Genomic DNA, 15,780 nt, shown 5'->3' with positions numbered 1-15,780 from the left:
TTGTTTCCCCCTAGGCCCTCCACCTGCACCAGCAGATGCAGGATGCGTTCCCGGGGGCTTCTGCCCGCAGCCCCCCAGTCACTACTGGCACTGGGCGCTTACACCAGTGTGAATGTGAACTGGATCCACCAGTCCCTGCTGGGGAGAGGTCCCCAGAGTCCTTCATGGCTCACCTTGGTCCAAGCAGGTGCAGAACGTGCAGATGTTTTACTTTTATTAAGCAAACGATGCAGGCACACAGCTTGGCTCCCTGGTGGAGCGAGGAGAGCGGCTGCTGTTCCTGTCCCAGCAGGGACACGATCCCAGCACGGATCCCAGCTTGGACAAGGTGCCTGCTTCTTCTACAGGGGCAGCACCTTTGCCCCATCCGAGGGTTTGGAGATGTAGAAGGTTGCAGTGCCGCTGTACTTCTCCTAAGGGACGAGAGGAGCAGTAAGTGCTCGCTGCACGCTGCTGGTTTCGGAGAGCATTGGTGACAGCACTAGGGATCGTCCCTGGGCTGCGGCTACCAGCACTGAGCTCAGCACTGCCTATGGATTATTTTTCCCTAGATTGATTTAGCTGCCCCAAAGCTTACCTGCCACTTTTTTGCTCCTTTTCTTGATGCAGTAAAGCCCTTCAGCAGTGCTCGGCAGCCAGCGCAGTGCAAACTGCCTGCAAGAGCTTAGCAGCATCGGTGGACACGGGGATATCCCTGTGCGTGAGGGCTACCCTGACCCTAACTGCCTTAGGATCACAGCTTCAACATCACCACAGGCCCATGCCTCAGTGCATTTTAGGGACCTTTAAGTCAATCTCCGGGCACTTTTCTGCTGTGTACCTGGATGTGTTGCTGGGCCCTTTCCGCAGCCTCAGCCACCAGCAGCGTCACCGTGCAGCCTCCAAAGCCTCCTCCCGTCATCCGGCTGCCGTAAACCCCATCGACCTCCAGAGCTGCTGCTACCAGCTCATCCAGCTCCGGGCAGCTCACGTCGTAGTCGTCCCTGGAGAGAGGAGACCCGGGGTCAGCCCCATGCTGCACCCCACCGCAGCAAGAAGGGCTGAAACACGTCTCAGTGCGCCCACTGCTGCAAAAAGCAGCAACGCGGGGTGCCTGCAGACCCAAGCCCGGTGTTTTTCCTATAAAAACACTTGTTTATAGGAGCGAGGTGCTCTGGCTGTGAGAAAAGGGACCCTGTAAGGTACTTGACCAATTGGCCAGGGATGTGCAGAGGTCTCTGGGGCTTTTCCCCAAGCTGTTACAGGCTGAACCAGGAGAGAGATGCTGGGCAGGACCCGTGCCTGGCTGCATCCCCGGGTGAGCGACCCCCATGACCAACACCAGCACCCCAGCCCCAGCACATCCTCACCGCAGGGAGTTGTGGCTCTCCACCATCAGCCTCCCAAACGTGCCGTAGTCCCTGTCCTGCAGCGCTTGTGCCGCCCGGACCGTGCGCTCGATCTCGCCGATGACGTGCCTGGCACGCCGGTACACCTCCTCGCCCAGCCGGCCCCTGGCCGCTGCGGGGACACGCGCACCCCTAAAGCAAAGCCCCTCCAGCTGGGGAAAGAGGAACACGGCCGCATCCCGCGACCACGTTTCCCTGCCCCATCACGCTGCCCCCGTGGAGCAGCCGAGCCCACCTTCCAGCTCGGCCATGGTGGCATCCCGCAGGCTGGCCTTGCCGAGCGCCGCCGCCGCCTCCTGGCACTGCCGCCGGCGCGTGGGGTACTCGCTGCCCGTCAGCGCGTGCCGCACGTTGGAGTTGGTGATGAGGACGGCCAAGCTGGCATCGGTCAGAGGGACGGGGACGGTCTCCAGGGACCTGCAGTGAGAGAACAGCACGGGCGGCGTGCCCGTCCCCACTGATTTTTCCGGTGAGGCCATGTGGCACGCAGCCCGTGCCTCACCGGGGTAAAGTCCGCGTGGTTTAGGATTTCTCTTGAGCAATTCTCTCCTTCCCAATTATTAGTCCCAAATTAGGCCCTCATGACTTTGCAGGAAAGCCAGCCCAGGCACAAGGGAAAGGATGCATGAGGAGCAATCGAGGCACCTCGGACTAGCCCCAGCCCCATGGTGAGATTTTGGGTTGGGGGTTTAATGCCTCCCTGCAGCTCTGTTTCATGGCCATAGGATCAGCTCGTCCCCAGCCCCAGCTCTCAGGCACGTGCCCGAGGAGGTGCTGACCTGCAGTCGATGAGCAGTGCGTGGCCCTCCTTGCCCATCACGGATATGAACTGGTCCATGATCCCGCAGGGCATGCCAGCAAACGTGTGCTCCGCTTTCTGGCACGCCAGTGCCTTGGCCACCAAATCGCCATCGTCTGTGCCAGAAAGGAGAGGGGCAGGGGTTAGCAGCTCCGGGATGGTCACCCCCTGCCCTGGAGCAGGGTGAGCAAAAGCAGCAGTAATGGTTTGCTTTTACTGGGGTTCACCAAAGGGCAGCCAGCGCGATTTGCACCCTACAAAGTGTCCAGTGCTGAGCTGCCCCATCCTGGCTGTGCAGCCCCCACTTTGTCCTCTGCAGGATTTGGTGTCTGTGGGATGTGGAGAACTGGTGCCCTGGGTGACACTGAGCGCTGCACGCAGCTGCAGGACGGGGTTTGTTAAAGCATCAGCTGCCAGTGTTTGTGGCTGCATCACTGCAAATCACCTGTGGCAGCCTGGGCTCCTCAGACCCAGCTGGTTCTGATAATTTGCTGCTTATATCTCAGCTGAGGCTGCTCAACAGAACAGCAGCATCTCTCTGAGGGCTGCAGGGTGTCTCTGAGGACAGCCCTGGCTCTGGCAAGGGAACCGAGGCACTGGGGATGAGGACCAGCAAGGACCATACCGGGGCAGAGCTGCTGCAGGAAGGTGTAAGTAGCCACCTCCAGGGAGGCAGAGCTGGAGAGGCCGCCACCGAGGGGGACGTCGCTGGCTATCACAGCATTGAAACCAGGCACGGGACCGCCTGTGGGAACAGAAGGGAGGAGAGGGGCTGTGAGCCCCCTGTAGGGCTGGGGGCTGCCCCGCCCCACAGCTCCTGGGGATTCAGCTCCCAGCGGAGAGAAGCCCCTGCTTAATATTCTGTTTTTTAACACATAGTGACCCGCAGAGGGGGTTTGGGCTTCTCTCCACCCCAGTGCTGTGATCCTTGGAGCTCTGAGCACCTCTGCTGGAGCCTGGCCCCACCACCAGCTGCTCCAAGGGGATTTTTGGCACCTGCTGGCCTTGAGCACAAGGAGAGGGAGGAGAGCTCCGGCCTTACCCCGGTAGTGCTGGATCACGCCCTTGACGTAGTTGGCCCAGTGTGGCTGCCCGGGGCTCAGGGGGCTGCTTTCACTGGGAGCTGGGAACTGCACCCTGCGGGGCTCATCCGCTGCCTCCGAGGTGGTGAGGATGGAGATGGTCCCGTCCTGCGTGGGGGACCCCACCAGCACCGTCCCCAGCTGCAGGGCCTGGCGGGGGGGGACACGGGCTGAGCGCCAGCCCCCTGGCGATGTCCCCCTTGGTGGCAGGGGACAGCCGGGGGCTGCTCCCCCCACACCGATGGCACCCTACAAGCATCACCCTAAACCCTTCCCTCGTGTCAGCACCCAACATCCCGGCCTTAGAGGGATCCCAAAAAAAATCCCAGCACCCAAACGTTGCCCCCAGCCTGGGGGGGGCACCTTGGGGCTCAGCTCAGCAGCAAAACCTCTTCCTGCGAGGCTTTTGGGGAAGCTTCTTTTCCTCTTCCTCGGCCTCCCAGCGACTCGCTCCGCGTTTAGGGCCGAGCTCGGGCTCCTCGCAAGCCCCCCAAGGAAGCCGGGCAGCCCCTGGCCCACCTCCATCCACCCCAAATCCCACCCCGGGGCAGCCCCTTACCATGGGCAGCACGAAGCCGCCGTTGTAGTCGGTGTGCTCGCCCAGCAGATTGACTCGCCCGGGGGCCCAAACCGCCCCAGCAGCCTCAGCCCCCCCGAAAGCCTCCCCGTAAGCCCTGCAGGCTGCAGCCAGCAGCGGGGCAGCCCCGGGCCCTGCCATGGCTGCACAACACGGAACGGCTCGGATGGGATCGGCCCCGCTCCGCCCCGGCGGGGGCCGGGCTCGAACCCGCGGCGCTGCGGGGCGGGGATGGGATTGGGGTGGGGTGGGGGGGGGGCCGGGGCTGAGCTTTGGGGGGGGGCAGGGGGGGGGCAGGCGCTGTGTGGATAGGCTGTGGCTGCCGGCAGCGGAGCCAATCTGTGGGGTTTTTAAAAATAGAGATCCCTATATCCGTGTTTACATCCCTGTATCCTCGTATATAGAGCCCTGTGGTCGTGTATACGGCCCTGTGTCCGTCTCTTTATCCTTATATATATTCTTATACATCCCTATATCTATCCCTATATCCATGTATGCGTCCCTATATCCATCTGTGTATCCGTTTATACATCCCCATGCATTCCCATACCCGTGTACACATCCCTATAGCCTTGTATATATCCCTATAGTCATGTCTACATCCCTATGTCTGTCTCTTTATCCTTGTATATATCCTTATATATCCCTATATGCTTATATATGTCCTTATATTCGTGTATGCATCCCTATATCTACCTCCTCAGCCTTGTATGCATCCCTATACCCATCCCTATATCCGTGTATGCATCCCTATACCCTTGTATATATCCCCATATACATATATCCTTTTATTTGTGTGTACATCCCTATATCCTTATATACCTATCCCAATGCCTATATTTTGCTAATATACAGACAAACTGACACAAATACACCTTTCAGTCGCTGTTACAGGCATTTGATGCCTGTACAACACCCGAGCACTCTGTATTTAGGTTTGTGGTTACACACGATGTCTCTGCCATACTTCCACATGGTAACGCCCGCCTCTGCCTCTCACACTTGTGCAAATACACATGAGGTGTGTACACAAGCTGACGTGTCACGGGCACGTATGGGCAAGGTGGGGCGAGAGGCCGTCTATAGGTGTGGCAGGGGCTCGCGTGCCCCCCGTGCTCGTGGCTGAGCCGTGTGGGGTGGCACCCGAGCTGGGTGCGAGCCCCCCTGGGCCCAACGGGGTGCGGGAGGTGCCCGGAGCCTCCCAGGGCTGATGGCAGGGAAGGAGCCGCTGCTGAGCGCCCTGAGAGGTGAGAACAACCCCGGGGGTTCCTCGGTGTGGGGTCTGAGCGGGGGGAGCCCAAGGCAGGGGGTGTCGTGTTTGGCCCTGCACCACCCGTTGTTCGCGTTGGCTGCACCCACACCTCGTTATAAGGAAGTTTTTTGGAGTTTCAGCCCGCTGCCAGGGTGGGTCTCACCCTGCTCGCACCCTGGGCACCTCCCACGGTGCCTACCCAGGGCTGTTCGCTCCCCCAACAGCCCCCCCCATCAGCCTGAGCACCCAAGGGTGCTGCTCCTCCCCTCCTGCAGGTGAGGTGCTGCAGTTTCGGGAGGCCGGGGGGCCCTGCCCGGACACCTCCCCACACCTCGCCTCCATCTGCCAGCTGCTGGAGAGCGTCCTGCGCAAGGGGCTCCGACGTGAGTGTGCCTGGGCACCTGCACGGAGCAGGGGCTCCGGTGTCCCCCCTGTGTCCCCCCATGTGCAGCTGAGGCCCTGGTGCTCTTCTTGTGGCTCTTCTCGTCCCACAGAGCCGGTGTGGGGCTTGCGGAGACGGGATTATTGGCACTGCCTGGAGCAGCTTTTCCAGGGGGACGGCAGCAGGTGAGTGGTGATGGGGACAAAGCGCAGCCACGCTCACCCCAAAACCCCCAGCCTCCCCGAGGGCTGAGCCCCAAACCATTTTCCTTTCTCTTCCAGCAGGCCAAATCCTCTCTCCATCAGCATCCGAAGAGCCGCCACCTGCCCCAAGGTGCTGACAGCACAGGGCCGTGGCCGCTGCTTCCTACGCTCGGCGCTGCAGGGGAAGGTGCTGGCGGCGGCCCTGCGGCAGCTGGCGCACAGCCCCCGGCTCCTGGAGGTGTGCAGCACGCGAGGACCCCACAGGACAGGCACCTTCGTGGCTCTTTTTTAGCAGCCTCATGGCTCTTCTCGCTGTCTTTCAGTTCTACGACCCGGCGAGCTCCATCCTCGGCAATGAAGTCCTCCTGGGTAAGCCGGGGGCTCTGGGGAGGGGGGATGGAGCCTGCAGCTGTGGGCATGCTGCTGAGGGGGAGAGAAAGGAGCTGGGTGTGATTTATTATTTATTTTTCTAAGCCAAGCTTAATGGTAAAATCTAAGTAGGCTGCTGCAGTGATGGAGAAGAAGGTGGAAATGATTAAAGAGGGCTTGAATCAGTCTGAGGTTGGTTTGAGTGTCGTTGGGCCAGGCAAATTGCTCCTGAAGTGTTTTCTCTGCTAGGTTTTTGTACCAAGGGTGGTGATGGAGACGCGCTCCAAGGGGTGCCTGGGCTGCCTGGCCACCCAGCTGTGATCTCTGAGGGACTGGTGAAAGCTTTTCATCAAAATCAGGAGATCGATAACCCTGAGTTAGCTGCCCCTAGGTGCCTTGTAAGTCATGGCTCCTCCAGGAGTCAGGTGAGGGGTGCATGTGGAGTGGAGGGTCCCTCCCTAGAGCATCATTAGTTACACTGAAAATGGCTTTATTTACACAAAAACGGCTTTATTTACACAAAAACAGCTTTATCTACACCTCAGCTGTGTCCCCGTGAGGCTGCAGCTGCTGGGGCCCAGCAGTGACTCTGCCTCTCCGTCCCCTTCCTCCCTGCAGAGCCGTTCCTCTCGCTGGTGCTGGTGCTGACAGAGATGGATTTCTCCCTGGATCTGCAGGTGCGGCGATGAATCGGGTGTGGGGGCCCCAACCCCTTCCCCGCCAGCCCCAACGGCGCCGCGCTGCTTTGTTTGCAGAACTGCAGCTTCTTGGACGAGAGCTGGCTGCTGCCGGTAAGAGCTCGCTGCTCCCCGCTGCCACCCGCTCCGGCCCTTGCTGGAATGTCAAACTGGGAGAATAAGGAATTGCTTGGTTTGGAGGCATTGCCACGCCGCTCTCTGGCCATCTGCGGCCGGATGGAAACTGGGTCGGGCTCCCCAGCACGAGTGGAGCTGCCTCTGCGCTGAGGTTGGATCCCGCAGGGTGCCTGCGCTGTCACCAGGAGCAGATCCTGGCATCGCCCTGGGCAGAAAACCAAGCAAAACCAAGCCAAGGCAGCACTGGGGCAGAAATCATTGACATAGTTTCCCCATGCTCCCTTCTCCACTTCATTGCCAAAAAAAATCTCTGTTTTTCTGGGCTTACACGCAGAATGCGGGTCACTTGGTTTTGTTCTCCTTTTTGCTCACTGTAATATTTGTGCATTTGCACAGAGGCCACAAACAGCAGGGATGCCTCGACGCCTTCCAAAATCGCAGAGCATCCCTCTGTCACCTGTTTTAACCCCAAAGCAGCCCCGAGAAGCTGCCAGAGGCCTGTGCGTGCAGGAGGCAGGGCTCCCACTGGCTTTCACGCGCTGCTGGCCACGAGCGCTCCCGGCTGCCTCTCGGCTCCCTGCCTAACGTGCTGTGACAGCGAGGGCTGCTGCAAGCCGCAGAGCCTTGGAGAAGGGGCAGCGGCATCCCCCGGCTGCACGGGGACACGTGGGGAGAGAGAAAGGGGCTCAAAATTCATTTCTGGGGCTGGATCTTTGTTTTTTTGGGGTTGGTTCCAAGCAGATTTGTATCTCCTGAGTCTGGGCACGGTAAGTGAGGAGGGTGAGCGGCCACCGATGGTCCCTGTCTGGGTTCAGAAATTAGGGACTGGCTTCTGTGGGCTCCCAAAGCCTTGGTTTGTTTGGGCCAGGAATAACCCACAGCAAGGGATCCTGTGCTGCCCTCTGTCCTGGTCACACAGGGGAAGGAGCAGGAGCTCCTTGGGTGTCCTGGGGCCGTTGTCACCAGCTGCTCTCTTGCAGGTGTGCATCACTTACGAGACGGCCCCGTGCCGAGTGCTGGGGATGGTGATCAGGTAGGAGACCTCAGTCCTCCTCCTCCAGCAGGATCTGGAGGCCCGGGCAGTCAAACTGCCCTGAAGAGGGGAGACAAAGACCCCTGAGAGCACCAGAGCTGAGGCTGGGGCTGTCTTGGGTCCTTCTTTCCCCCATCATCCCGGCGTCTGCAGGGTGGCTTTTCCCTGCCTCCATGTATCCATGAACAATTTCTGCTGGCACAAAAGGGATGAGGGGATGGGGATGGGTCCTGGGGGCTGAGCCGTGGCTCGGCCGGACCCACAGGTACGTGGACGGCCGAGTCTTTGTCACCGAGGTGCTCCCCGAGAGCCAGGCGGAGGTGGACGAGGTGGTGCTGGCCGGCGACGTCCTGGATGAAATCAACGGCTGCTCAATGCGCAACGCCTCCAGCGGGCAGGTGGGGCACGGGGGGGGGCTGGCACGTCCTCCCCTCTGCCTCCTCCACCCTGTCCTCCCTCTGCCTTGCTCCATCCTTCCCTGCAGGCCGGGGCGCTGGTGCAGAAGCTGAAGGGCCAGCCACTGAGCTTCCGCGTGCTGCGGTGGCGGGGGCACGATGGAGAGGTCTACGCGCCCCTGCTGCCCTACCTGAAGGTCCTGAAGGAGAAAGAGCCCCGCTTCCAGCTCCAGCGCCGCCCCCGGCGCCGGGTCGAGAGGGAGACGAGGAAGGTGCAGGGGGGCAGGTGGGCACCTTGGGGGGGGGGTTAAGGAGGGGCTGTGAGCATCTTCCCTGGCAAAAAGCAGCAGGAGGATGCGCGGGGTCCTTTTTCTCCGCAGGCTGCTCTACAACGTGAGGTACCTGGGCCGGAGCGGCGTTGGGACGGTGAGGAGACGGGCAGGGATGTGCCCGTGGGTTATTTGTCTGGTGGGTTTCTTCTTAAGTGCAGGGGTTGTTATTCCCATTCCTTCCTTCCTGCTCTGTTTCAGTTTGGTGGCAAGGAGGTGCTGGAATGGGCCATCCCCGCCGTGCTGGAGAGGGGCTCGGCACCACGGGTGAGCGATGGGGAGCGGGGCGTGCTCCTGCTTGGAAAACACTGTGGGGCTGAGCCTGGGCCCAGAGGTGCTGTTAGGCTTGGTCATGGAAATGCTCAGATGAGAGAGCGTTGGGTGGTGGTAAAAAGGGTGGAACATGGCCCCAAATTGGGTCCTGGGTGCTCAGAAGGAGAGAGGACAAGGCCAGCCCGTGGGTGCTCGCCCTCTGCTGTTCCAGGGCTGGTGGCCTTGACGCAGGGACCTGGCTGTGATACTGAACTTCTGTTGTGGATCCACGATTCTAAAAGATCCTTGGAAGAGAGGAGGCCCCTACATCTTCACCCCACCCTTCAATTTTTCCCCCCCCCCTTTTTTTTTTTTTCTTTTTAAATCCACATCTGAAGCACGGTGGAGTTGGTCTCTTAGTTTGCAGTCTCCATCTCCTCTTTTGACCTGAGGGTTTTGCCACCAGCAACCAGAAATTTCTTGGAAAGCCATGCTTCATCACCATACATTACCTCTGCTTTTGGATAATCTCAGTCTTGCAAGAGTCTTATTAAAAATAGAGCTCAGGAGCTGTGATCATCAGGGCTTTTTTCTTTCCCCCGTTCAGGAGGTTTTATTTGATGTGAAGGAAACGGAAATCCTGGTACAAGAGAAGGCTTCTTCCAAGGTGAGTGAGTGACACCCATGGGTAGCCAAAGCTTTGCCCCAACTCTTTTTCTCCCACAGGGGATTTCAAAACATAGGTAGAGACAGTGGGGGGCCGAAAATAGATGAGGGTTAAAGGTTTTAGGCAGGTTTGCCACCCAGAAAGGCTGTTTGAGCACAGTTTTTGGAGCTGGCCACGTCCATTCCCATGCGGGACGTGTTCCAGGGTGCACGTTGTGCAGGCACAGCCTGGGCTGTACGCGTGGTCTGGCACTGAGCAGCCACGTGCTGTGCAGGATTGATGCCCCCGGAGTTTTCTTTGTCTTGTTCCTGGCTCGTGTGTAGAGCATTGCACCTTGACTGCCCGCGGTGGTGTTGGAAAGGATCTGCTCAGGTTTTGTGCGTGTGGCTGGGGCTGTGCCACTCACCGTGGGACTGGGACGCAGCCCTGGGGACAACACAGAGCGGCAGCAGCACCGTGCCCCAGCCTCTCCTCGTCCCCCGCACAGGTCCTGTTCCGCTACCTCTACCCCGAAATCTCCTGCGTGGGACGCCGCCGGGACAGCAGCCGTTTGTTCGCCTTCTGCGTTGTGTAAGTGTCACCCGCGGGGCTCCTCGACACAAGGTGAGCATTGAGCCAGGGTGCAGCACCTGCAGGGGCAGGCAGCAGAGCCCCCCAGCAGCGGGGACCCGGTGCCATGGGACAAACTCATCCCCCAGGGCAGAGCCTGGCTCGAGGAGCCTCGAGGTCGTGGCCAAAACGAGCCACGTGCGGTGTGACCAGCGTGGAAAATCAGTTCCAGTAGGGCAGCGGTTTGGCCAGCACACGGGACGTGCAGCGGGGCTGGGAGTGGGCATCCTGCCCCAAAAGGGGGATGTAGGGGGGATGTGGGTCCTGGAAACACAGCGCTGAGCCTGCTGCGTGGCTGCTCGTGCGATTCCAGGAGCTGGCGCTTGGTCCCTCCCGACCGAGTCCTGGCGCGCTCTGATGCGTGTTTCCACATTTAGCTCGTCCCCGGAGAGCCCCGAAGGGAACACGTTTGACTGTCTAGTGTTTGCATCGGGTTCAGAGCAAGAATGCGAGGAAATCATCAAGAGAATTGGTAAGGGAACATTTTATTTCTTCAGATATAATTACAGTAAAATGTGGAGTACCAAGAATTGCTATTCCATGCCACCACATGCAAGATCTAACAATTGCTTTTGTAGAGATTACTAAGATGAATAGATACTTTGATAGGTTTTTTCCTTTTTACTTTTTTTTTTTTCCTTTAGAACTGCTTGACAATTATTTTAAGAAACAGCTTCTAGGCATACCCAGATGTTTCATTGTTTCCACTAAGTACTTGGAGGAAACTTTGTTTTCGAGGGATGTTATTTTACAACATGCTTTTCCTCCAGGAGCCCAGCCTGCTACTGCCATTTAACACCAGATCAAGTATTACTAAATCCCGTCACTCGCAGTTCCTATTTTTAACCAGCCTATGTACAAGCTTCCCAAGTTAGGTGGCTCCTGGGCTACTGCTGACCCCTGGTTTCTTGTGGGACATCCTTGCTCGGTGTCTCCTCGGAGGGCTGTGCCCGGCAGGAGGCACCTGTGAGGTCTGTGTGGGATCTGCAGCCCAGCTCCTCCCTGTGCTGTTTACCCAAAAACCTGAAGGCAGCTCCTGAGGCAGACAGATAAAGGCGCTGAGGTGGTAACAGCCCCCTCTGATCAGCTTCCAGCCAGCCCTTGAAAACAATTAAGTTCACAATTTAGGTGCAATGAATTATTTTTCCCTCCTGGTTCAGCAGTGAGGAAGAGCGTTACCTAAAATCTAATCTTAGGTCACTTAAAGTCGTATTTTTAGCAGCTCCGTGGCAGTTATGATAATGATCCTAACCAGGGGCTGCGTTTGTTCCAAGTACGTTCGGAGCAGATAGGGAAGGGTGTTGAGGAAGTTGTGTAAGAGCCCATGGTAATGAGCACTTGTTTCTCCAGCTGCAGGATTTAAACACACCGAGTGGTTTGTCTGATAAGGGCCAGCCCTGGCTCGAGCCCTGTGCTCCCCCCTGCTCTGCTGACCCAGCTCAGGCTAACCCAAAACCCAGCACCCCTGTGGGTGAGGCTGGGGGTCCAGCTCCCGTGCCTGGCCGGAGCGGTATTTTTGTACTTTCAGGATGTTGCTGTAGGAGGAAGTGCTGTAAACGCATCCGGTCTTAAAACAATTGCATGCGTGGCCAGCGTTGACTTATTGCCTGCTCTCTTGTATAAACAACTCTTTCTTCCTCCCCAAATGCTTCTTTCTCTGTGGATATTTTTTTATATTGAAATAAATCAAGATGGACTAGCTTGAGCTACTTCCTTGTGCAACTTCTGCCTTCACTTTAGCCTTACCAGCATATCCTGTTCCTTAAGAAGCGAGGAAAGCCGGTCTAGCAATTTCCATTTAGATGTTAATTACCTGTTCCAGATGTAGTCTGAGCAGCTTTTCCATACCACAGCTTATTAAGGCCTGGCTGTTCCCAGCAACACTACTAAGAAAACCAGAACTGTGTTAGCAGGAAGCCTGGAGGAACAGTCTGAAGCGAAGGTTTGTGTCTAATCCTGTCTCATCAAAAAAGCTTAGCTGGGAAATGAGGCTCTTCCCGAGAGCCTAGCAGCACTCTCTGGTTTGCCAGGCAGCCCATCTGCACTCAGGTTGTCTAATTAGGTCTCACATTTGCATACCATCCTGCACTGCTACAGCATAGCTACTGCATTACCTTGGGCTTAGTCATGGGGCACCATCACAGAAGCAGGGGGAGGCAGAAGCCAGCACCTCAGCCCCGCAGGGGTGTCCCAGGCTCCAGGACACAGCCCTGGCCCAGCAGGGTAGAGGCTGGGGGTTTCACTGCAGGCAAGCCAGCGTTAACACTTCACTGTGAACTTCCCCTACAGGTACAAAAAGGGAAGAAAAAAAGCTTAGCACTACAGCTGTGCCTGAGCAGCTGCCACCACTAAACAGTTACAACAAAATTCCCCCCAGAGAAGGCAGCTGGAGCTTAGCCCAGGCCTGTCTACCTACCCCTCTGCTCCCTCAGCCAGGGCTCCAACTACAGCAAGGTTCCTAAAAACTCAAGGGTGACCAGGGCAGGTTCTCTAGCTCTGTTGAAAGCCTAAGTTGCCACAGCACAGCCCAGTATTGCACGCATCTACTGCTACCATACTGGAGCCGGGAATAAGCTTCAAGCCCATACAAACCAAATGACAAAGACTCCTCACATGTGAATGTAAAACATTTAATTTAAAAATGTTGACACTACAATATATAAAATAGCTATTATAAATGCACATAGTGTATTCTATAGCTGCCAGGTTTACGTTTTTAGGAAACTGTAAGTTACACTGTGGTTAAGACTTGTAGTTTCACCCTCTGAAAAAGTCCACATTTGATCACAGTGATGTATGGTCAGACTAACAGCCCCAATTGTTAAACACTTGGATCAAGTCATAACCAGTTTTATTGCAAAAGGACCCTGTACACATTTATATCAATTCTAGTACCTTACAAGTTTAGCTACCCAACAAGTCATTAACATACAGAAACATGCATGAGAAGCAAGAAAGATCACCCATCCCTTCTGCATATTAGCAACTTGTCACTCCTGAGCAACAAGGCTCACATCACTGAGGTTTATGTGAACAGTCACTTTTAGCATTCATCCTGAGTGAAAGATGGAATGACTTAAGTACAAATGCAACATATTATAAACAATTTCTTACAAAAAAGTCACAAATTAAAACCAAAGTATTTTACAGAATTTACTACAAAACACCATAAAAACAGCCTTCACTTAAGCCCTCTCTCCCCGTATCCTGCGAGCCAACTGGATGTCTTTGGGCATGATGGTGACTCTCTTGGCATGGATGGCGCACAGGTTTGTGTCTTCAAACAGACCCACCAGATATGCTTCGCTGGCCTCCTGTTTCAAGAGCACAAGAAGAAATGTCGTTAGAAACCCTCAGCGAAGCACGCTCAGCACCGCGAGCTCCGAGGCCCAGCAGGCCGCCAGCAATACCTGCAGCGCACCGATGGCTGCACTCTGGAACCTCAAGTCTGTTTTGAAATCCTGGGCGATTTCCCTGACCAGCCGCTGGAAGGGCAGCTTGCGGATCAGCAGCTCCGTCGACTTCTGGTAGCGACGGATCTCACGCAGGGCAACGGTGCCCGGCCTGGGTGGAGGAAGGAGGAGCAGGTGAGCCGGGGCAGGGGCAGCAGCGGGCCGGGCCGTACCGTGCCGGCAGCCTTACCTGTAGCGGTGAGGCTTCTTCACGCCGCCAGTAGAGGGGGCGCTTTTCCGGGCCGCCTTGGTGGCCAGCTGCTTGCGCGGAGCCTTCCCCCCAGTGGACTTACGGGCAGTCTGCTTTGTACGGGCCATTTTTCTTCACTTACCTACGAAGACAAGCACGCCTAAGACAGGGCCCAGCTGTCCCGGCACGACCCTCCACAGGCCCGGCATGGCGGCATCCCCCCCAACCCCCCCCGCGTCCCCGAGGCGGCAGATGCCGGCGGGCTGCCCCCTCCCTCCCCCGCCGCCGAGGCGGGCAGGCGGCCAGCGGCCTCCCCCGGGAGGAGGAGGAGGAGTCACGGTTTCCCCCCCTCCGCCCCCGCTCTCCGCGTCGCGGCCCGGCCGCTCCCCTCCCCGGGGGAAGCGGACTGAGTCACGCCGCCTCCCGCTTCCTCCCGGGCCGCCCCGGAGGGAGGGGAAGGAAGGGAGGGGGGGATGGGGCCCGGCCGTGACTCAGGGCACGTAGGCAAGGCCCGGCCCGGCAGCCAAGCTCCGAGAAAAAAGAAAAAAAAAAAAAAGAAGAAAATAACAAAAAAAAAAACAAGCCGCACGACACCACCGCTCCCGCGGAACGCACCCGGTAGCCGCCGCTTACCGATTAGAGAAGAAGGACGCACCGGCGCCGGTCTCGCTGCGCACCGAAGCCTGCGCTGCTCCCACCGCGACCCGCTCCGCAGCCTGCCACCCCCTCACTGCGCCCTCCCCGCCGCGGGGACCCGCTTTTTATAGCGGGGGCGGCACACGGCGCGGTGACCTCACAATGCCCGAAAGCAGCGCGCCGTCCAATTGGCCGGGACCTCCGCCGGCGCCGTGGCGTCACGAGACACAAAGGCCGTGCTCCGGTTCCTCGCCGCCGATTGGGCGAGCGCCCGGCCGCTGATTGGATGTTAAAGTCGGCGGCTGATTGGGCGGCGCGGAGCGCCAAGGAGCCAATCGGCGGCGGGCGGGCGCTCTGCGCGCTGATTGGACGAAACGGGGCACGGTTTGGATCCTACCCTTTGTTGCAAAGCTCCACAATGGGAAGTCAATAGGAGCGGGGCGAGCGGCGCCGGGCCACCGGGCCACCGGGGCTACCCCCGGCCCCGCCGGGCCACCTCGCCCCGGGGGGGGCTACGAGGCCCCGCCGCCTGCCGGCCCGCCCGCCCCCCGGCCCCGCCAGAAAGCGCCTTTAGCGGCGGCTGCGAGCGGCGGGGCCGGGCCGCGGGGGGTGCCCGGGTCCCGCTGTGCCCCCCCCGGCCGTGGGGGGACCGGAACCCCCAGGGTTGGGGTGTGGGGGGCACGGGGAGGTGGCAGAGAGGGGGTGCGAGCACCCCCGGCAGGCAGCGTGTGCTCCTGGTGCGGCCACGCAGCGTGGCCGGGCTGCCAGCGCTTGTCACCCACTGGTGTTGGGGTCATGGAGGGGATTGGGGGGGCTGCAAGGGCTCGTCCTGGGGTTTTGGGGGGGATCGGGGGAGTTGTGGGGCTGTGGGGTCCTCCAGGAGGTGAGCGGGGTCAGAGCGATGCTCAGGGCCAAGCGGGGACGTCGCCCCGGGACATGTGCTGGGTGTGGGTGTGCGAGGAGGCCGCGTCCCTTGGCACCACTGCTCCCCTCCTGACACCGGGCTCCCACGCGCCTTGTTGGGCGCCTTCGAACTCCCAAAGCTCCTTGGAAAGTTTTGGGGGAAGTGGGAAGCCGGAATCCCTCGTCCCTGTTGGTAGCATCGAGGAGGAGAACAGCAATTAGGTCAAAACGCCGTGTCTCCTGGGGCAGGTCGCTACCTCCAGTCGCGGCTCGCTGCGCCTCGTTGCTTCATTACAGCCGGAGCGACTGCTGGGGGTGGAGGCAGGCCCCTGCCCCCACGGGAAGGGTGCCATGGGCAGGAAGAACAGGTCCCAAATGCCCCGCAGTCGTAGCACGCCGAGCATGGAGCGAACACAACCAGCCTCCTGCTCCACAGCCGCTCCCGAA

General features: G+C 58.7%; 3 protein-coding genes across 5 annotated transcripts; 1 reads left to right on the top strand and 2 right to left on the bottom strand.

The window, feature by feature from the left end:
- Positions 1-197: 197 nt before the first annotated feature.
- GALK1 (galactokinase 1) lies at positions 198-4,054 on the bottom strand. Its single transcript, XM_027471306.3, has 8 exons — positions 3,829-4,054; positions 3,230-3,419; positions 2,813-2,932; positions 2,168-2,303; positions 1,624-1,805; positions 1,350-1,500; positions 821-983; positions 198-413 (listed from the first exon to the last, which is right to left on the bottom strand). The coding sequence occupies exons 1-8, from the start codon at positions 3,985-3,987 to the stop codon at positions 342-344; spliced, it is 1,173 nt and encodes a 390-aa protein (XP_027327107.2). The 5' UTR covers positions 3,988-4,054; the 3' UTR covers positions 198-341.
- Positions 4,055-4,827: 773 nt separating this feature from the next.
- On the top strand, positions 4,828-13,120 carry LOC101799537 (uncharacterized). 3 transcript variants are annotated; one of them, XM_027471305.3, is made up of 15 exons: positions 4,830-5,093; positions 5,374-5,481; positions 5,593-5,665; positions 5,765-5,921; positions 6,007-6,052; positions 6,671-6,729; positions 6,808-6,843; positions 7,848-7,900; positions 8,166-8,298; positions 8,385-8,581; positions 8,676-8,721; positions 8,826-8,891; positions 9,484-9,543; positions 10,031-10,113; positions 10,530-13,120. In XM_027471305.3, the coding sequence occupies exons 1-15, from the start codon at positions 5,057-5,059 to the stop codon at positions 10,738-10,740; spliced, it is 1,365 nt and encodes a 454-aa protein (XP_027327106.3). In that variant the 5' UTR covers positions 4,830-5,056; the 3' UTR covers positions 10,741-13,120. The 3 variants fall into 3 exon arrangements, with proteins under 3 accessions (XP_071881978.1, XP_027327106.3, XP_027327105.3); XM_027471304.3 differs by having other exon boundaries at positions 4,831-5,093; positions 5,762-5,921; XM_072025877.1 differs by lacking the exon at positions 8,826-8,891 and having other exon boundaries at positions 4,828-5,093; positions 5,762-5,921.
- Positions 12,767-14,585, bottom strand: H3-3B (H3.3 histone B). The gene is made up of 4 exons (XM_027471309.3): positions 14,428-14,585; positions 13,795-13,936; positions 13,563-13,716; positions 12,767-13,466 (listed from the first exon to the last, which is right to left on the bottom strand). The coding sequence occupies exons 2-4, from the start codon at positions 13,920-13,922 to the stop codon at positions 13,338-13,340; spliced, it is 411 nt and encodes a 136-aa protein (XP_027327110.1). The 5' UTR covers positions 13,923-13,936; positions 14,428-14,585; the 3' UTR covers positions 12,767-13,337.
- Positions 14,586-15,780: the final 1,195 nt, after the last annotated feature.

This window comes from Anas platyrhynchos, chromosome 19 (genome assembly GCF_047663525.1).
Source record: "Anas platyrhynchos isolate ZD024472 breed Pekin duck chromosome 19, IASCAAS_PekinDuck_T2T, whole genome shotgun sequence".
Classification (NCBI taxonomy): Eukaryota; Metazoa; Chordata; class Aves; order Anseriformes; family Anatidae; genus Anas; species Anas platyrhynchos.
Note: the sequence above shows the minus strand (reverse complement) of the source record. Positions and strands in the feature narration are given on the sequence as shown.